General features: G+C 42.8%; 2 protein-coding genes across 3 annotated transcripts; both read right to left on the bottom strand.

Annotated features, from left to right (window-relative positions):
• Positions 1-373: 373 nt before the first annotated feature.
• Positions 374-1,747, bottom strand: LOC146720999 (uncharacterized). Its single transcript, XM_085487524.1, has 3 exons — positions 1,678-1,747; positions 642-1,527; positions 374-487 (listed from the first exon to the last, which is right to left on the bottom strand). Exons 1-2 carry the CDS (start codon positions 1,745-1,747, stop codon positions 653-655), a joined length of 945 nt encoding a protein of 314 aa, XP_085343650.1. The 3' UTR covers positions 374-487; positions 642-652.
• A 15,069-nt stretch (positions 1,748-16,816) lies between these two features.
• LOC146720998 (dynein light chain roadblock-type 2-like) lies at positions 16,817-18,426 on the bottom strand. 2 transcript variants are annotated; one of them, XM_085487526.1, is made up of 4 exons: positions 18,066-18,426; positions 17,689-17,844; positions 17,238-17,572; positions 16,817-17,164 (listed from the first exon to the last, which is right to left on the bottom strand). In XM_085487526.1, exons 3-4 carry the CDS (start codon positions 17,293-17,295, stop codon positions 16,953-16,955), a joined length of 270 nt encoding a protein of 89 aa, XP_085343652.1. In that variant the 5' UTR covers positions 17,296-17,572; positions 17,689-17,844; positions 18,066-18,426; the 3' UTR covers positions 16,817-16,952. The 2 variants fall into 2 exon arrangements, with proteins under 2 accessions (XP_085343652.1, XP_085343653.1); XM_085487527.1 differs by lacking the exon at positions 18,066-18,426 and having other exon boundaries at positions 17,689-17,952.
• Positions 18,427-19,140: the final 714 nt, after the last annotated feature.

Below are 19,140 nucleotides of genomic sequence, written 5' to 3'. Positions count from 1 at the left end.
CGAGAACATTTCTCGTATGAAGATCCAATAAGCAGAAAATCGTCCAGATATGTGACAGATAAGAAACCCTTCCCTCTCAGAGCGGAAATTATCGGCTTCAAAATTTTGGTAAAGATGTGTGGAGCGGAAGATAATCCAAATAGGAGAACCTTAAATTGGTAAAGTTGACTCTGAAAACGAAAACGAAGGAATTTTCTGTCTTCTGGGCAGATAGGTATTAATAAATAAGCGTCTTGGAGATCGATTGTGGTAAGAAAGTCGCCTGGAGAGAGAAGGCCAACAACCGTCTTCCAATCTTCTAATTTGAAGTGAGGGGCGATGATAAACTTATTAAGCTGTTTCAGATTGAGAATAAATCTCCAGCCCCCAGACGATTTTTTAATAATAAAGAAAGAGGAGAGAAATTGACCCTCACAGTCTAGAACGGGTTCAATTGCTCCCTTGTTGAAGAGGTTGGTAATTTCTTGGTGACAGATCTGCTCCTCTCCTGCCGAGAAATGCGTTGAAGGCTCGATAAACTGACAAGGCGGGTGAGATGTAAAAGGTAACTTATAACCGGTGATAGCTTGCAAAATCCTTGGATCTGAGGTGATTTCTCTCCATTTACTAAGAAAATAGGATAGTCTGCCGGCTATATTAACCTGTGAGTCGCTTAGCGTCTCCTGGAATGTGAGCGTTGGTGATAAGCTGATCGGCGGCTGCTGCTCGAGGCCCCTGTTCTCTTTGCTGGTGCCGATCTCGCTCTCGAGACAGGGGCGCGAAAGTTTTCCGACCTGGAGGACTTTGGACAGGCCGGCGCTTTGATAGGCTGTTGTACCCTTCTTGAGATTGCCAAAGGTGTGTTTACAATTTCCTTGGCGGCTTTCTCCATCGAGGTTGCTTTTTTAATTTCTTCCCCGAACAAGGGGCCAAACAAAAATTCGCCTGCCGAAGTAGCATTTGCTGTGGATCTAGCCAAGAAATTAAAGGTTGATCTAATCGACGATCTTCTAGCGAGGGAAAAGCGATAAAAGAGATCTGCTAAAACCTTTGTGTCCTCACTGAATGTGGTGACCGCCTGCCGAGCTTCGAGGGTGAGAGTGTTCTGTATCTCGGGTTTGAGAAGATTTGAGAATGCTTCTCCAAAGGCAAAAAGAGCTGTGCCCAATTGGTCCTGATTGATGCGATTATATTCATCCTTCTTGGTGACAATGTTATTTTTCAACGCTGATTTGCACTTTGGATTGAGCTTGGGAGCTCTGAGAAAGGCTAGTTTGTTAAAGGGAGAATATTTTTTGAGTAGAGCGTCTCGTTGATCGGCTGGCAAACCCTTGAGGATAAGGTCCTGCCAATTCTGTGTAACGAGATCATTCCAAGGTCGAGCATCTGTGTCTTCCGGTCTCGGGCCGAAAAGCTCCCACGAGAGAGTGTCCGCCGAGATCTCGTCTAAGTCCCCGGACGCGGGGGCCTCGGATTGTGTCAATCCCGCCGGTTCAACCGGCGCGGGGCTAGGGGCAGAGTCCCTATTAGATGGGATGCCTATTGTCTCTGTAAGACAAGAAAAGATATTCCGATTAGTCGGAAAAAGTTGTGTCGAATCCTGTGGATATTCGTACACACTTGTCTCTGTAGAGTAAGAAAAATTATTCCGATTAGTCGGAAAAGGTTGTGTCGATTCCTGTGGATATTCGTACACACCTGAGACGTGCAAGGGTCTCAATAGGAATTCCTGGTCTATGTTAGTACCCTCTAAAGAACTTTCTTCCATCGATGCTTTTCGAGAGCGAGAAGAGCCGGGTAATGAGGAGGAAGGGGCCTGTGGCGCCTAACCTGCTTTATTGTTATCACGTCGATGAGACGAGACATCTTCTTTTCAAGCGACGATAGACGATCCTCCGTTGAAGAGTGCCTCCTTTTTCTCGATTTGTGAGCAGATTTACCCATTTTGCTAGAAAGGAACACTAAACAATACCTAAATTTTTCACGAGTAAACACACTGCCTGTCAAGGGAACGCAGAACAGGAAAAACAATGAGACACCTAGGTGCGCGCGCAGCGTGGACGCACGACGCGCGCGTTTTTTCTTTTAAAACGCCTGTTAAGGAGCGCGCGGGAAGCGCACTACTACACATATATCCATCCGGACGAGACGTTGCATAATTGATATTTCACGTGGTTTATCCGTTTTTCAAGTATGAATCGACGCGACATAGAGGATTAGAATGCTCGATAATTGCTTTTTCAACGACGCTTACTTATAGATTCGAGTATTTTCAGCTTTGAATTTTTTACTGGCTCAAACTTGTATTTAAACAAATATAATATTAATCATTATTTTCCGGATTAAGAGCGTAGAATAAATACGCGAGTTGCGAAATTGAATTAAAGATAATGGAAAGCCGTATAACACATCAATTGTTCATTAATAATATGTATGCACATTTTGCGATTTAATGTTGAAAATGTTGTATGCTTACAAAAATCTATTTTCTGACAATCTCGATGTATTGATAATTTCATTTAATTTAATTTATAATTCGGGCATTAAGAGAGGATATTATATATTATTATTCATCAATAACAGTTTTCTATCGTCAATCATAATTAGCATAAATAGCAAATAAAGTCGGATTAATCACGACTTTCAATGTCTCTGAATCACGTAGTAAAATTCGACATTTACACATACACTATGTATATATCGAGAATTTGTTAAGACGTATTTTTTATTCGATCAAAATCTATTTAAGCGCGAATTGTGTCAATATAGCGAGGGCATACATATTTCTTTTGGATATATTTTTAATCTTTAATTTATAGATTAATATATCGCACTTATGTATATGTTTTAATACCAGATAGCAATCGTATTGAAACGAGAACGTTTTATTTCGCGATAAAGTTATAGCATTGCGAATGGCGCATTAATCTGGCTGTGCAATTTTCGAATGCCGATCAGAAAGATCGCAGTTTTTCGCGTTATTTTTCCGTTGTGATGTAATAAATAAAGTACGTAATCATCGGTATTTTCGCGAGTGAATGCCATAAAGAAACGATGAGTGAACAAGAGGAAAAAAGGATATTGTAGAAATGACGGTACAATTCTAATGAGCAATTTATTCATTATTAATTTATTATTTATTACTCGTGAAATTATTTGCTCGTTTTTATCACCGCGGTAGCGATTCATCTTACATTATTGTACAATATAATGCATATAAAATGATCTAGATCTTATGTGTATTTTTAAATATACATATATAAATAATTTAAATAATCATTATGATGCTAATTGAAATAATCATATATAGATATATGCTTATAAATTATATATGCAATCTGTATGAGATTCATGATTATTTAAATTATTTAAAACAAAAAACGGTTTTAAAGTTTTGTTTTATTATATTGTAAAGAATCTAGATTCTTTCGAGTCTTTTCGTAAATTAATTTGCAGAAAGTCGTAAAAAATGTGGATTTTAATATTCTACCTTAAAAAAGATTAATTATTTGATACATATACGTTTCTTATTATATTCGATATTACATATAAATATTATTAAAATAATGTTATTTTTAAAAACAGTTCTCATTATACAAATTACAAGAATATGCGCTTGATCTCTCTCTCTCTCTCTCTCTCTCTCTCTCTCTCTCTCTAAGCAAATATATTTTTTCTTCTCCAAGTATATTAAATATTAAATATTTTCTCAATTAAATTCTACAAAAGTTAACGAATAGCAAAAAAAAACCGCGTACTATTAACATGGAATGCACTGTATTAGCGTACCCATAATGCTTTTTATTGTCAAGACACGCAAAGAGGGATGCACGTTCTCTTCTATTAGTAATTAAAAGCAGATTTTAAAATAATTCCCGAGCGGTATTTAACGTGTGGCATCGCGAAGGTGGCTCTCTTGTGTGTGTATGTGCGGTCTAAGAACAAAAACCAAATCACCGCTAAACGTTAAAGTGCGCCTCGCAGTTTAATTAGTACTTCCGGATGGCGGAAAACTTTCCTTCTGTGTAACCCGCGTGGGCAAACATGGTCGTTTGAAGTTAACTGGCTCGCGAAAAGCGACTAGCCGGGTCTTTTATTTACATAAAAAAACTTATCTTTTAAAAAAAAAGATAAACAAGATGCCAAGTCCATGCGCCATGTGAAAAAGTGTTAAACAAAAAAGTATATTTAAGTAAAAAAATCTATCAATTGACGAAAATTTATGTTCTAAAATTAATATCTCTACAAAAAGTAATGTCCAATTATTGCGCGAATAAATAAACATTTTTATAAAAAATTAAAATTTAAAAACTTATGCAAATTTAAAATTAATATAAAATAAAAAAAAATAAAAAAATTTTAGTTAAAAAACCTGGGCGCGCTGCTAAATAATATTCTAATGATATTAAAATTAAATTGTTACTTTTAAACTCATTGCAGCGCGCCCAGTTTTTTTAACTAAAATTTTTTTATTTCTTTTTATTTTATATTAATTTTAAATTTGCATAAGTTTTTAAATTTTAATTTTTTATAAAAATGTTTATTTATTCGCGCAATAATTGGACATTACTTTTTGTAGAGATATTAATTTTAGAACATAAATTTTTGTCAATTGATAGATTTTTTTACTTAAAAATACTTTTTTGTTTAACACTTTTTCACATGGCGCATGGACTTGGCATCTTGTTTATCTTTTTTTTTAAAAGATAAGTTTTTTTATGGTACAATTCTACATTTGCAAATTTAAATTTTTATTGATTCATTATACGACTCTATATATGTCTGCAACTTTAATTTTCCACTGGTACAAGTTTCTACTTTCACTTGGCGCAATTTTTTTTTTATTTCATTACTTTTGTTACGATTGTACATGGGTTTATAATCGATAATTTTTCATACAATTCTATTGTACATGGGTTTGCAATGGATAATTTTTGTTAATGGCGTGCCCTTAACTGGTCGCCTTTTTTTACCTTTTTTTAAAGGTGAGTTTTTAGAGATTATATCATTCATTTTTGTATATGATAAGCATCTTTAAATAAATAAGCAAATTCAATTTTTCTGGCATTTTCTTATTTTAGGTACATATATATCCAATAATTAATATACAAAATTAAATATTATTCATCACACAATTTGTATCAAAATAATATATTTTTAAAAATTTATTTTAAATTTATTTAATCATTTTTATCATTGTGATTGTAGTGGCAAGGATTTTATTGCTCAGTGTCATTGCAAGCATCTGGCCTGTATATACCATAATATATTGTGTAATACATTGGCTAAGTATGACAATATGGATTTTGATAGATTCCCATGGAATATTGGAATTTTGTCGGACTTGCAGTCATCCACCACATATGCAGCCTACAATTAAAGAACGCATTTATTCCATATTATTTGCTTCGGTTATTGGCATAGTGCACATTTTTATATATCTCAATGCTGTAGATAGCAAAACATTTGCGACCGTCTCTCCGTCCTCTCTCGTCAAACTAAGAGAGAGAGTGCGAGAGGGACTGCTGCGCAATTTCGTCGTGCCGCTCTCCGTTCTCTCAATACTTGCTCGGTATCACTGATAGCTCGGTATCGTATCTTTTTGGGCGCCAGGTGCGGTCAGGCCGCACCACTCAACAATAGCTCAACTAATAATCAGCGGACACGACGGCTCGGCCTCGGTAGCTCGGTATCAACAGGGGGTAGAGTGTCGTGGTTCTTTCCGTAAGGAGATTCGGAATCGCAGTCTCGGAGAGAGAGAGGAAATCTCGATATTGATTGTACTCAGAAATAGGATAAAACAAGAATATATTTTCAATTAATAGTATATAAGTGGTGTGAATCAAAGTAGCTATAATTTTATCATCGAGCCGTTGGGAGATCGCTGGGTGTTATCGAAATCTCTAATTATCGTTACTCTCCTCCCTTTGTATCCGGCTCGGAATCGAATGGATCATATACCAATCCAGCGTAACTTATTCTCCAAATTTCGTTAATTAATGACTCGATACAATGCTACAAATATAATATACTACGATATGACTGTCGACTCGTTTCGGTGCCCCTCGGAGAGGCGAAGAAGGCAAAGATTTACGCAATAACTGAATGACGCGGAAATCGACGTGAGTTCCGTGAGTCTCTCAACTAATCCTCGGTACTAAATTATCTACAGCATAATTGCTCGGTATCGTTATATTTCCCTAATGACTCACGGGTCTCTGCCGAATCCGCGCTTACCGGACGATCGAGGAGGTGGCCTTACAGTATTTCGCCGTCGCAGTGGGCTGTAGTGGGTCGTTGTCCCTGGGTGTGCTCGCAGGACACCGGCTTGCCGAACAGTGATTTCCTTTCGGGCCGGCGGGACCTCGGCAGGTACGCTGGTGGGGAGGGGGAAGACCATGCGCGCCACCCCGGCCCGGTTGCCAGGTTTCGCGGCAGCGTCGCGCCCCGCGCCGGACCCGGAATCGATCCTCGTATCGACTCCGGTGTCTCGCGGCTGGTCGCGGACTTCCGCCGCCAAATTCAAATTCCAGCCCTCGGGAGCGATGATGCAGCAGGTCCATTTTCGGCGGTCCCGTCCACACCTCGTATGGCCGTACGCTGATGTTCCAGACGACCTTTCTTGGCTGAGGGAAGTCGTTCCGGGGTGATCAATCCCGTTAGATCTCCGTGTTTCTCTCGAGGCGTGGTGGCGGGCCCCTCAGGGGCATCATCCTTGTCGAGGGATGTAGGCGCCTTTTACTCCCTGCTCTGGACTGCTCCTGTTTGTCCCATCGAGGCTGTAACGAGTTTCTCTGCAGTATCGCTTCCTTATTTTCTCGGTACCGCGTATATGTTATTGTTCGTAATACTCACCGGGCCGGTCGCTCAGTCTCCGCTCCTCCCCTTTCGAGGTTGTTCCTCCGTCGTCTGTCCAGGTCCTCTTCTCCCTAAAACAATGGCCGTTCTCTTGGCCTACCACCTCGATCCCGATACAGAGTGCGGGCGAGCTAGCGAAAAGGTCGCTGCTCACCCGCACGAGACACAAAATAATATAGCGCTCTCAGACGCTTCCCGGCCGGGCGCGTCCGCCCTTGTGACGGGCTCAAAAAGACCACGTCACAACTCCCCCCTTCCTGGGGAGGACCGAGAAGGTCTTGGACATCGACCCACATCGATGACCACCCACTCGATCACTGCCTCAAACTCAAACTTTTCTCTCGCCATGCCCTCCACCCACGAGGTCCCGAACTCTGCCGACAGTCATGATTAGGTTTTACTTCCCGCGATATCTTAAGGGTGTCTCGCCTCCCGAGACCACAACTCCGAAGGTGTCGCTCCGGGATGGGACAGACAATAGGGTGTAATTAACGGGGTCTCACATGTCTTACTACGAAAGTCCGTTTATTGACCTCCTCAGGTACAATTCGTGTACGCCCTACGGGGTGTTCGTGGCCCCTCCTCGGTATCTGGTCTCCCATCTCCTCCTTTTCGGGCCGTACTGGCCAAACAATAATAAAAGAACAAAAAAAAACACATCGGGGAGGAAGTCGGGGGTGTCCCCGAGAATGGAGAGAAAAAGGTGAGGGGCTCCCTAGGGGCGAAATAATAAAAAAAAATAAATAATAATAACAAAAAAAAATTAATAGGGGTTGCCAGCCCCCACAAAAAAACAAAACAAAACCCGTCATTAGGAGGGGCTAGGGGTACGGGGTGGTACGGGGTCCCCGGTGTCTTCCGCTACGTTCCGGCGGTGGTCCCCGGCGTGGCCCCCTCTCGTCTTGCGAGGGGTTGTCTCTCTCGTATGTGGGCCCGCAGCGTGGGCAGGTCCTCACCGTGGTTCCCCTTTTTCCGCACCCGTAACAAAAATCCGCCCTCCGCGGCTGGGGGCAGGCGGCGTAGCGGTGGCGCCCTCCGCAATTCCAGCAACCCAGGGGTAACTGGTCCCTTATGGGCTGCTCGGCTCGGGATCTGGTGTGGGATGGCGTGCGTGTGTTTGTACTTGGCGGCGTGGGGGTCCGACCGCGGTTCCTTGGTGGCGAGAGCGTTCCGGGGCAAGGCGGCGACGTTGCAGCATCGACGGTCTCCCGGACCGTACGGGACCAACGCAGCACAAAATAGGTTTGTGTCGCCCGGTTCGTCCTCGCCGGCACCACCCGCACGGTTTGTCCGACGTCCCTCATCGGGGGACGTACACGGACCTCTCCGTCGGCCGCTGACAATGCCGTCTGGCTCTCCGCCTCCCTCGTTGCTGGGAAATCGCGAACGACCGCGCCCCGCGTGGTGCTGACGAGGCGCCGGACGGTCTCCGAGGTGTCCGCCATATCCGCCCATATCTCCGGGTAGTGCTCGTCCACCTGGAGGACGAGATCGGCATATCTCCCCCAGAACTCCCTCCATTCCTCCTCTGCCGGATTCATCTCCGCTACTCGGGAGGATTTTCCTGTGTTTCTCTCGGTATCCTAGTCAGGGTCGGGGGAATAGTAGGGTTTTAGATATTGTATGTGGCTTTTACCGGCGGCTGACCCATCTAGACGAGTCAGCTCGTAAATTACGGAGGACAATTTCCTCCCAATTCGGAGGGGACCTTCGAATTTGGGTGCCAACTTTGCCGCGAAGTTATCGGCGGCCGACGAAAGGACGTGCCGCCTTCGCAAGACTAGTGCACCCGTACGAAAACTGCGAGTTCGACGCCTCAGATTATAGTACGTCGCCTGTTTTTCCTGGGCCTCCTCTAAACGTTCGTCAACCCATTCCCGAATCAACTTCAGCCGCTCCATCCTATCCGACCAAACCGCGGGATCGGCTGCGTCGACCTGAGCCATCTCGTTACCTCGGTCTCGCAGCCTCCCTCTCGGTATCAACTCTCGGCCCAGATTCAGGAATGCCGGCGAAGTTCCCAGGGAGGAATGCTCCGCGGTATTATATGCAAACCGGAAGTCCACAATATTCCGGTCCCAATCCCTATGATCCCTATCTATGTAAGCGACTATCATTGTTTTTAAAACCCTATTCACCCTTTCCACGGGGTTCGCCTGAGGGTGGTATGGAGGGGTGGTATCGTGCCGTATCCCGTTTTCGCGGGCGAATTCCTCTATCTCCCTATTCACGAACTCGGTACCGTTGTCCGTCAGTAAACATTTGGGCGTGCCCCAACGCGAAATAACTAGGTCTACTAAAGATTCCCTAATTTTTGGACCTGTCGCGGATCGAAGAGTCTTACACTCTATCCACTTTGTGAATAAGTCCTGAATCACTAGTAGGTATTTGAAACCGGACTTACTACGCGGTAAGGGTCCCATAATATCGGCGGCAACCACCGTCCATGGAGCTTCCGCTATTCGCCTACCCATGAGTCCCGCAGGACAGGCCTGCTCGACTTTTGTCAGTTGACACGTGCCGCATTTCTTAACATAACCTACTACATCTCGGAACATTCGCGGCCAGTAGTATGAGACCGCGAGACGCTGATATGTCTTCTCGATACCTAAGTGTCCGGATTGAGGAGCGTCGTGGGCTTCGCGTAACGCCTCCCTTCGTGACTCACTCGGTAGCACTAATTTCCATCGGTTCAGGTCTTCTACTATGTCCAAAACGACCGGCTTAGATCTTAGAAAATACAATTGGGCGTCTATTACTCGCCATTGATTGTAGCGATCCGGATCGCTCGCGACCTGTTTGAATCGATGTTTATACCATTTATCCGTGCTCTCGGGATCGGGATCTTCTCCTATCGCGCCTGCGGCCGCAACTACCGTTTCGTCGCTCTCGACTTCCCCCTCGTAGCTTCTCGATAAAGCGTCTGGTACGTGGTGTAAGGCCCCCTTTCTATGAATAATTTCGTAGTCGTATTCCAATAACTCGAGGGCCCACCTGGCTAATCTGCCCGTGGGATTCCTCAAGTTATGGAGCCACCTCAAACTACTATGATCTGTTATTACGGTGAATTTGTAACCCTCCAGATAGGGACGAAATTTCTTAATGGACCACACCACGGCCAGACACTCCTGCTCGGTAACGGTGTATTTTTTCTCGGGGTCCGTCAGAGCGCGACTCGCGAACGCGATCACTCTCTCCCCCTCCTCAAAATTTTGCGTCAGCACGGAGCCCAAACCTACCGAACTCGCGTCGGTTTGGAGTACGAAGGGTCTCTCGAAATCCGGACATGCTAATACCGGTGCCGTGGTTAAATGCTCTTTTACGATTTGTACCGCGCGCGATTGCTCTTCCCCCCACTCCCATCGCTTGTTCTTCTTTAGCAATCTAGTGAGGGGCTCGGTAACGGTAGCTAAGCGCGGTATGAATCGTCTATACCACGAGGCCATGCCTAAAAACCGTCGTAGCTGTTTAATATTTCTCGGTATCGGAAACTCTATCACTGGTTGAGTCTTATCCGGGTCGACTGTAAGCCCTTCATTCTGCACGATAAATCCGAGATACTTTACTTGTGATTGACAAAATTCGCATTTTTCCGGGTTTATTGTTAACCCGGCGGACGATATTCTAATCATGACCCTCCTAAGCCACGCCAAATGTTCCTCGAATGTCGGCGTCGCGATAATAATGTCGTCTAAATAGGCGAATGCGAAAGGCTCCATTTCCGGTCCTATTAATTTATCTAGCAGCCGTTGAAATGTGGCCGGGGCTCCCGTGAGCCCGTACGGCATCCGCGTAAAATGAAAAAGTCCCTTGCCGGCTACGCTGAAGGCTGTTATTTCACGGCTTTCCTTAGCCAGGGGTATTTGAAAATACGCCTGACTGAGGTCCAAAGTGGAGATGTATTTCGCGGCTCTTAACTTGTCGAGGATAGCGTTCATGTTCGGGAGGGGATACGCGTCCTTCTTCGAGATCTCATTAACCTTCCGGAAATCTAAACAGAACCTATACTTTCCGGAAGGTTTCCTCACCATCACTATTGGATTGGACCATTCACTGAAAGAGGGTTCGATTATTCCGCTCGTTAGCATTCTATCAACTTCCTCGCGTGCGGCGTCTTGTATTTTCGGGGATACAACGTAACACCGTTGTTTGATCGGTTTCTGTGCCCCGACGTCAATACGGTGTTCTGTCAGGGTGGTTACCCCCGGGTTATCGTTTGGAACTATCCCCGCTTCTTTCACTACGCTCTCTATCTGTGCGCGCTGGGAGGAGTCAAGCTCGGGTAGCCCGCTACAGGCGTGTTCGGACGGCTCGGTAGCGTTAAAACGGTACCTATGTGAGGGACTTCGCGAGAAGAACCACTCGGATTTGGCTAGATCTAACCCTATTCCAAACTTGCACAAAAAATCCATCCCTAGGATGCACGAAACTGCCAAATTGGGTAATAATCCCACGAAAAGGGTGTGTTCTATGCCGCCTAACTCGAGTGGTACCTCGCTAACCTTGTTTATTTTTGCCACTTGGCCATTCGCCGTCCGGATTTTTCCGCCTCGGTATCGCGATATTGGTAATCTGAGAGATCGCACGAGCTTAATTCCCTCCGTCCCTATCAGCGTTCTACTCGAGCCTGAGTCGACAAGAGCTCTTAACGGTCGTCCTTTTATGTATACTTCGAAATATTGCAACGGGGGAAATTCGGTATCGTCTAAGGTCACGTATGATGCTATACCCCCGGTGCCTGTAATTTCTCGAGTCCGTTCCTTTTGAGCCGATAGGACCCGATCTACCGACTCTTTCCCTCGTTTCCCGCGCAATTTGGACACGTTCGCGTCGTGTGCTGTTTCTTTCCGCACCGATAACAATGCAGATTTCGCGTCTGCGTACATTCTCGCGATCGGTGTCCCTTTTGTCCACAATTCCAACATTTCATGTCGGCTAATCGGCTACTCGCGGTGGATGAGGAGGGTGTCGTGTCCGTACCCGCGTTATTCACGGCGGCCACCGGAGGCCTCTTCGTCTCGGTAGCTTTCCCCCTTTTCTTGGGCGCGGTCGCGGGGACTGCGGCCGCGGCGACCGTTTTCGGGTGTCTAGGTGATCGCGATGCTCCCCTATACGCGAGTTCCGGAAAAATAGACCGCGTTGATGTCGGCTGTCTATCTAGATCGTAACATTCCTTGATCTGCGACGCGAGGGTTTCTAATGACCGAAAATCATAAATTTCGTTACGCCTCACAGCTATACGCAACCTCGGTATCATGTTTCTATGCGCGTAATTTAGCTGTTCGTTTAGCTGCCATGGGGGGTCCAATCGTTCGAACAAGGCTTGCATGCAGGTTATATAATCGGCGACGGGTTCGTCTTCCCCCTGCTTGCGTCGCATTATCTCGTCCCGCAAGGTGAATTGGAAGTTCGGGCATCCAAATCGCGCACGCCACGCGGCCTCGAATTGCCCCCAAGTACGCCAAAGGTGTTGATTCAGACGAAACCAATGGGCCGCGGTGCCCGATAAAAAGAACGGCAGACATTTAAATATTTCGTCGTCATCTAAGGGAATTAATTGCCGACCCTGCTCTATACGAATGAGGAAGGCTTCCGCCTCCCCGTCGCGTGCCCCGGAAAAATTTAAATTCCACTTTCGCATTACGTTATACGCGTCCACGGCGAAATTCGGTTTTACGCGAGGACGATACGGCTCGGGATTTCTCCGCGGCTCCGGGTGCGTCTCTGTTGGCTCTGGGGGATGTATCCTGATTCGCGGTTTCGAGGACCACGCTAGGGCTTCGCCCCCAACAGCACCTTCCTCGGTATCCGACTCCTCGTCTGACGCTTCCGATATTTCAGGGGTCGGCATATGCTCTCGCCCTATTAATTGCGCGGCCTCGTATCTCAATAATCGAGCCCTAAGGGTGGGGAGGATCCCTTTGACGGACAGCTTTCTCTCCGCGAGGGCACACCTCACTTCCTCCTTTGATAACTTTCGAATCCACCGAAACTGTTCTTTTGTCGACATTTCGTTTTATGGTTAGTGACGGTGTGAGGGAAATGAGATCTCGAAGGGGAAGATAGATAGTACGCGGACCGTGACCAGATTGACTAAACGTACGCTCCCTCCCTCAACTGTCTCGCCAACTAACTCTTTCTCGGTATCTTTGTGAGCGTTGCCTAAATTAGACACCGTCAATCCTTGATTACGCCGCTTGGTCACGATACCCCTCCTCCTAGAACCCGAAAATATGTCGCGAACGATATTCTATAAATTCCTAGTTACTAGGAAAGTCCCTTATGGCGTGAATACTCGGCGCGAATATCTCTTGAGGAGATAAAGAAGGGGCGAGAAGAAGAAAGAAGGAGAAGAGAAAAAAAAATTCTATTCTTATTCCGAATTCGATAAACAGAAAGAAACTAACAAGTTCGCGAAAGGTAGCGTATGCGAGAAAGTGGGAGAAAAAAAAAATGTTCCTTTGTATACACGGAAGTCTGTTATTGAGTCGAGTCTCGCTAAGGAATTTCGGGAATTCGCGTAAACATCTATTCACCAATATTCGTTCTTAGCTCTCGGTATCTTGACAATAATATCTGAGGACGCGATAATCCTTCAAGAACAATACGTGTTTACCCGCTTTTAGACTCGACTCGACGAGGGGTAAATATTTCCGCGAAGAGATCGAAAGAAAGAAAGAAAAAAAAAATTCGTCGCTTTCCAATACTATTCCCCTATACTGGGACAAGAATATTTGCCGACTTTGTATCACACGAAAAACTCGGTATCAATCAGGTGCCTATAATCCACTCGATATATCAAAGAAAGTCGTAAAAGGCGTATGAGCGCGCTACCTTTGTAATACGATACTACGCGGTCGGGTTTACGATGCCGCGCGCGACAAAGAAACGTGTCGGTGGTCGCTCTTTGTCATACGCGTAGCGCTCCTCCGTACACGTGCACTTAACGCGATGGCACCTCAAATTCGAGTCCCCCCCGTTGTGACGGGAAGTCTCGAGATATCGAGACAAGCACAATGGGAACAATCTTAATAACGCGGGAACACTAATAATTGGGGACAAAGTAATACAAATGCATGCAATAAACAAAAGTCATCGACTGTATTAAGTCAAATAATACTCGGAGAATCTCCGACGGAGATCCCCGGCTCGGGCGAGACTCAAGTCAGCGCCCGATAGACAAAGAAAAAGGAAAGAAAAACAAAAGAGAAGTATTTCTCTTACCCTACTGTCTCTCCGTTACCCGAAACGACACGTATTCTCCTTTATTAATTATCCTCTCTTTCGAGAGGCCCCACGTTGGGCGCCAAATTTGCGACCGTCTCTCCGTCCTCTCTCGTCAAACTAAGAGAGAGAGTGCGAGAGGGACTGCTGCGCAACTTCGTCGTGCCGCTCTCCGTTCTCTCAATACTTGCTCGGTATCACTGATAGCTCGGTATCGTATCTTTTTGGGCGCCAGGTGCGGTCAGGCCGCACCACTCAACAATAGCTCAACTAATAATCAGCGGACACGACGGCTCGGCCTCGGTAGCTTGGTATCAACAGGGGGTAGAGTGTCGTGGTTCTTTCCGTAAGGAGATTCGGAATCGCAGTCTCGGAGAGAGAGAGGAAATCTCGATATTGATTGTACTCAGAAATAGGATAAAATAAGAATATATTTTCAATTAATAGTATATAAGTGGTGTGAATCAAAGTAGCTATAATTTTATCATCGAGCCGTTGGGAGATCGCTGGGTGTTATCGAAATCTCTAATTATCGTTACTCTCCTCCCTTTGTATCCGGCTTGGACTCGAATGGATCATATACCAATCCAGCGTAACTTATTCTCCAAATTTCGTTAATTAATGACTCGATACAATGCTACAAATATAATATACTACGATATGACTGTCGACTCGTTTCGGTGCCCCTCGGAGAGGCGAAGAAGGCAAAGATTTACGCAATAACTGAATGACGCGGAAATCGACGTGAGTTCCGTGAGTCTCTCAACTAATCCTCGGTACTAAATTATCTACAGCATAATTGCTCGGTATCGTTATATTTCCCTAATGACTCACGGGTCTCTGCCGAATCCGCGCTTACCGGACGATCGAGGAGGTGGCCTTACAGTATTTCGCCGTCGCAGTGGGCTGTAGTGGGTCGTTGTCCCTGGGTGTGCTCGCAGGACACCGGCTTGCCGAACAGTGATTTCCTTTCGGGCCGGCGGGACCTCGGCAGGTACGCTGGTGGGGAGGGGGAAGACCATGCGCGCCACCCCGGCCCGGTTGCCAGGTTTCGCGGCAGCGTCGCGCCCCGCGCCGGACCCGGAATCGATCCTCGTATCGACTCCGGTGTCTCGCGGCTGGTCGCGGACTTCCGCCGCCAAATTCAAATTCCAGCCCTCGGGAGCGATGATGCAGCAGGTCCATTTTCGGCGGTCCCGTCCACACCTCGTATGGCCGTACGCTGATGTTCCAGACGACCTTTCTTGGCTGAGGGAAGTCGTTCCGGGGTGATCAATCCCGTTAGATCTCCGTGTTTCTCTCGAGGCGTGGTGGCGGGCCCCTCAGGGGCATCATCCTTGTCGAGGGATGTAGGCGCCTTTTACTCCCTGCTCTGGACTGCTCCTGTTCGTCCCATCGAGGCTGTAACGAGTTTCTCTGCAGTATCGCTTCCTTATTTTCTCGGTACCGCGTATATGTTATTGTTCGTAATACTCACCGGGCCGGTCGCTCAGTCTCCGCTCCTCCCCTTTCGAGGTTGTTCCTCCGTCGTCTGTCCAGGTCCTCTTCTCCCTAAAACAATGGCCGTTCTCTTGGCCTACCACCTCGATCCCGATACAGAGTGCGGGCGAGCTAGCGAAAAGGTCGCTGCTCACCCGCACGAGACACAAAATAATATAGCGCTCTCAGACGCTTCCCGGCCGGGCGCGTCCGCCCTTGTGACGGGCTCAAAAAGACCACGTCACACATTTTGAAAACATCTATCTTTCTATGTTATCTGCTTTTTTGAAAATATTGCAGCAAATTTATTATGGCAATATGCTTGTTCTCCTGCAGTTAAAGAGGCTTAGTACTTTAATATAATCTTTATTATTTGTATCATTTCCTTTTTCTTGGGAATTACAGCAATGCTTTTGTACTATATTGTCTTGCATCCCTCAAAAAGACAACATACTTCAAACGCACCAGTTCAAGCAATGTAACTTTGATATTTATTTACTTTAAAAAATGAGAGATAAACTATACAATATGCAATTAACCTTATCTTATGACTTTTATAAATCTTATGATAAAATCTAACTCTCTCTTAATCTTTATTATGAAAAGAATCTCGGTATTATATGAAATAATTTCATTGTAATTAATAGTTTAACTTTCAAAAATTTTGCAAAATAAAATAACTCATACGTTGTATTTCTACCATATATATAAAAAAAAGATAGGTAAATATAAATAAATAAATATATATTTATGATATACAATAAATAAATATATATTTATATTTATATTATATATATATATATATATATATATATAAAATGTTGGATTTTTATTATATATATAATTTTAAAAAATCTTTTTTATATGCTATTGAATTTTAATACATACAATTTTGATTATATGTATTTTAATTGATTATATTTCTAAGTATTTTTATATTATCTTAAAAAGACTGCATAGAATTATTTGTGCGACACTCTTATATGTATGTATAATTAATAGGGACCAACTACACATTTTTTTTTCCACTGAATAAAAACAATCTCAATATTAAAATTAAATTATAAAAAAGATACTGTGATATTTTATTGATGAGAAATGTACATTTATAATTGTATTAAATACAAAAATAAACATGCCATGAATTACTATATATACATATTTTCATAATTATCAAACTTAAAAATATAATATTGTTACCAAAGAAGAAAGCACTATTTAAAAACTCTAAAAGTTCATAATTTGTTAAATTAGTAATTAAATACTGCATTTTGTATAATTTTTAAGCTTTATTCTTTTATTTTTCTTTATTTAATTGAATAGATATTAACATCCAATGTAGCATACAGATTAAATTAACAACCAAAAAAATAAATCTTAACTTTGAAATATATTTTTGTTTCTTTTAAATATCAATCAACTGGATTTTGTACTACTATTAATATGAATTCTTTATCTGGTGCCATCATAATTTTATGTTTTTTGCTACGTATGCGCAAAAAAGTTAAATCATTTGTTGGATTCAAGTCACGTACGACAGAACGAGCTTTATCTGACAATTGACTTATCAAACCTGCGTATTGAACTGTTGTCGTATTATCTAATGTTGACTTTATAGGAATACCTAAAACAAATATAATTTTATAAATTTTTGTTTACAACTACAAGTAAATCATGTCAATGATCTCATGTAATACCTTCTGCATTCACCACTATTGTTCCAACTACCCTTTTATGAGACTGAATTTGTTTCATAGTTTCTTAAACCTCTTATAAATTATTTCATCGAAATTTATTAATAAAATTTTTATTTTAAATATTCCAATAACGGAAGCAAATCATATGGAATAAATGCGTTCTTTAATTGTAGGCTGCATATGTGGTGGATGACTGTAAGTCCGACAAAATTCCAATATTCCATGGGAATCTATCAAAATCTATATTGTCATACTTAGCCAATGTATTACACAATATATTATGGTATATACAGGCCAGATGCTTGCAATGACACTGAGCAATAAGATCCTTGCCACTACAATCACAATGATAAAAATGATTAAATAAATTTTAAAAAATATATTATTTTGATACAAAGTGTGTGATGAATAATATTTAATTTTGTATATTAATTATTGGATATATATGTACCTGCAATAAGAAAATGCCAGAAAAATTGTAAAATAGTTCCTATAGCACTGATATTAGATTTATCTTGTTAAGCTAATCGAATGCTGCGATGATAACTAGCCATTGCCCAACCCATGCTCACAAGTGAGCTGATAATGCTACCTGCTTGATGTACAACTGAAAAAAATATAGAAGCTAATTAAGAAAATTATTAAAAATATATGCATACTCATACATAGGCATTTATATAATTGAAATATTATTGAAATAATAGCAAAATATCTGATTTTGAATCACAGACTATAAACTTGCACATAAATTATTATGACAATAAATTTGCAAATAATAACATTAAAATTGAATGTAAAAATTGAAATTGAAAATTGAAAATATCTAACCCCGCACGCTGTCAATATAGCGGAGGGCAACTATCGCCGTCTGTTGTAAAACGTGCGAGATGGACATTTCCAATACATGCATCTATTCATGTGTTGTGTACGTGTGATATATGTGTGCGCATGTGTTGTATACGTGTGAATACGTGTAGCACGATACTACTATGTTTGCGTGGTCGATGATGATAATAATGATGACGGGGACGTTTCTTAAAAGAAATTTTTCATATTTCGACTTTGCAATTATATATCTCTGCTTACAAATCACGTAGAGCAGAAATAAAGACACTTTTATTATATAATTCAAACTCAATCTATCGATTAAGTCTAGTATAAACTCGATTGCTTCAGCCGTTATTGAGAATTCGAAATATTATAAATTAAGATACACGGTGTCTCGGCTACGCCCTTAACTGGTCGCGAGACACTACCGTGTCTCTTGATAAAGACTCAAATGTCCGACTCGCGTTAAGATACACGGTGTCTCGGCTACGCCCTTAACTGGTCGCGAGACACTACCGTGTCTCTTGATTTATTTATTTTTTTTTTTACAAAAGTACATTTTCCGAGTAATTGCGCGTGTGTGTGTATGTATGTGTATATAGATAAAATTTTACGCTTTAAACTTTCCTTTTCGGTTCGCCGTTTTTTTATCATGAATAATTCTATATAATATTCTATATATGACCGAATTAAAATAAAGGCCCGCGTGCGCAAGGTATACAGATTAAGTTTGCACCGGAAACGGATAAAATGCACACGCTAATGGCATTTTAATAACATACATAGCGCATGTTGTAGAAATAACGCAGAAAAATACTGATAATACATTTGCACATTTCTCTGCGAATTTTGAAGCATATATTGCGCGTGCAAAGTAAAATATATTCTCACACAAGCAGAGTAGGAAAACGTAGGAAAATATTTACTTTTGCTTTATATAATTCTGTTCGCGCAGCTAATATAGAATGCCATTCTGCGTATTATTTTTTATTTACACACAGTCTCTTAATTAATATTTAGATATGTAAATAAAAATTCAATTCTTCCGGATATTTCATAAAAATTGTGAAACGTG

Source organism: Nylanderia fulva, unplaced genomic scaffold, assembly GCF_048542155.1.
Source record: "Nylanderia fulva isolate GAGA-0341 unplaced genomic scaffold, ASM4854215v1 Scaffold57, whole genome shotgun sequence".
Taxonomy (NCBI): Eukaryota; Metazoa; Arthropoda; class Insecta; order Hymenoptera; family Formicidae; genus Nylanderia; species Nylanderia fulva.
The sequence above is the reverse complement of the archived record's forward strand: the minus strand, read 5'-3'. Positions and strand labels throughout refer to the sequence as shown.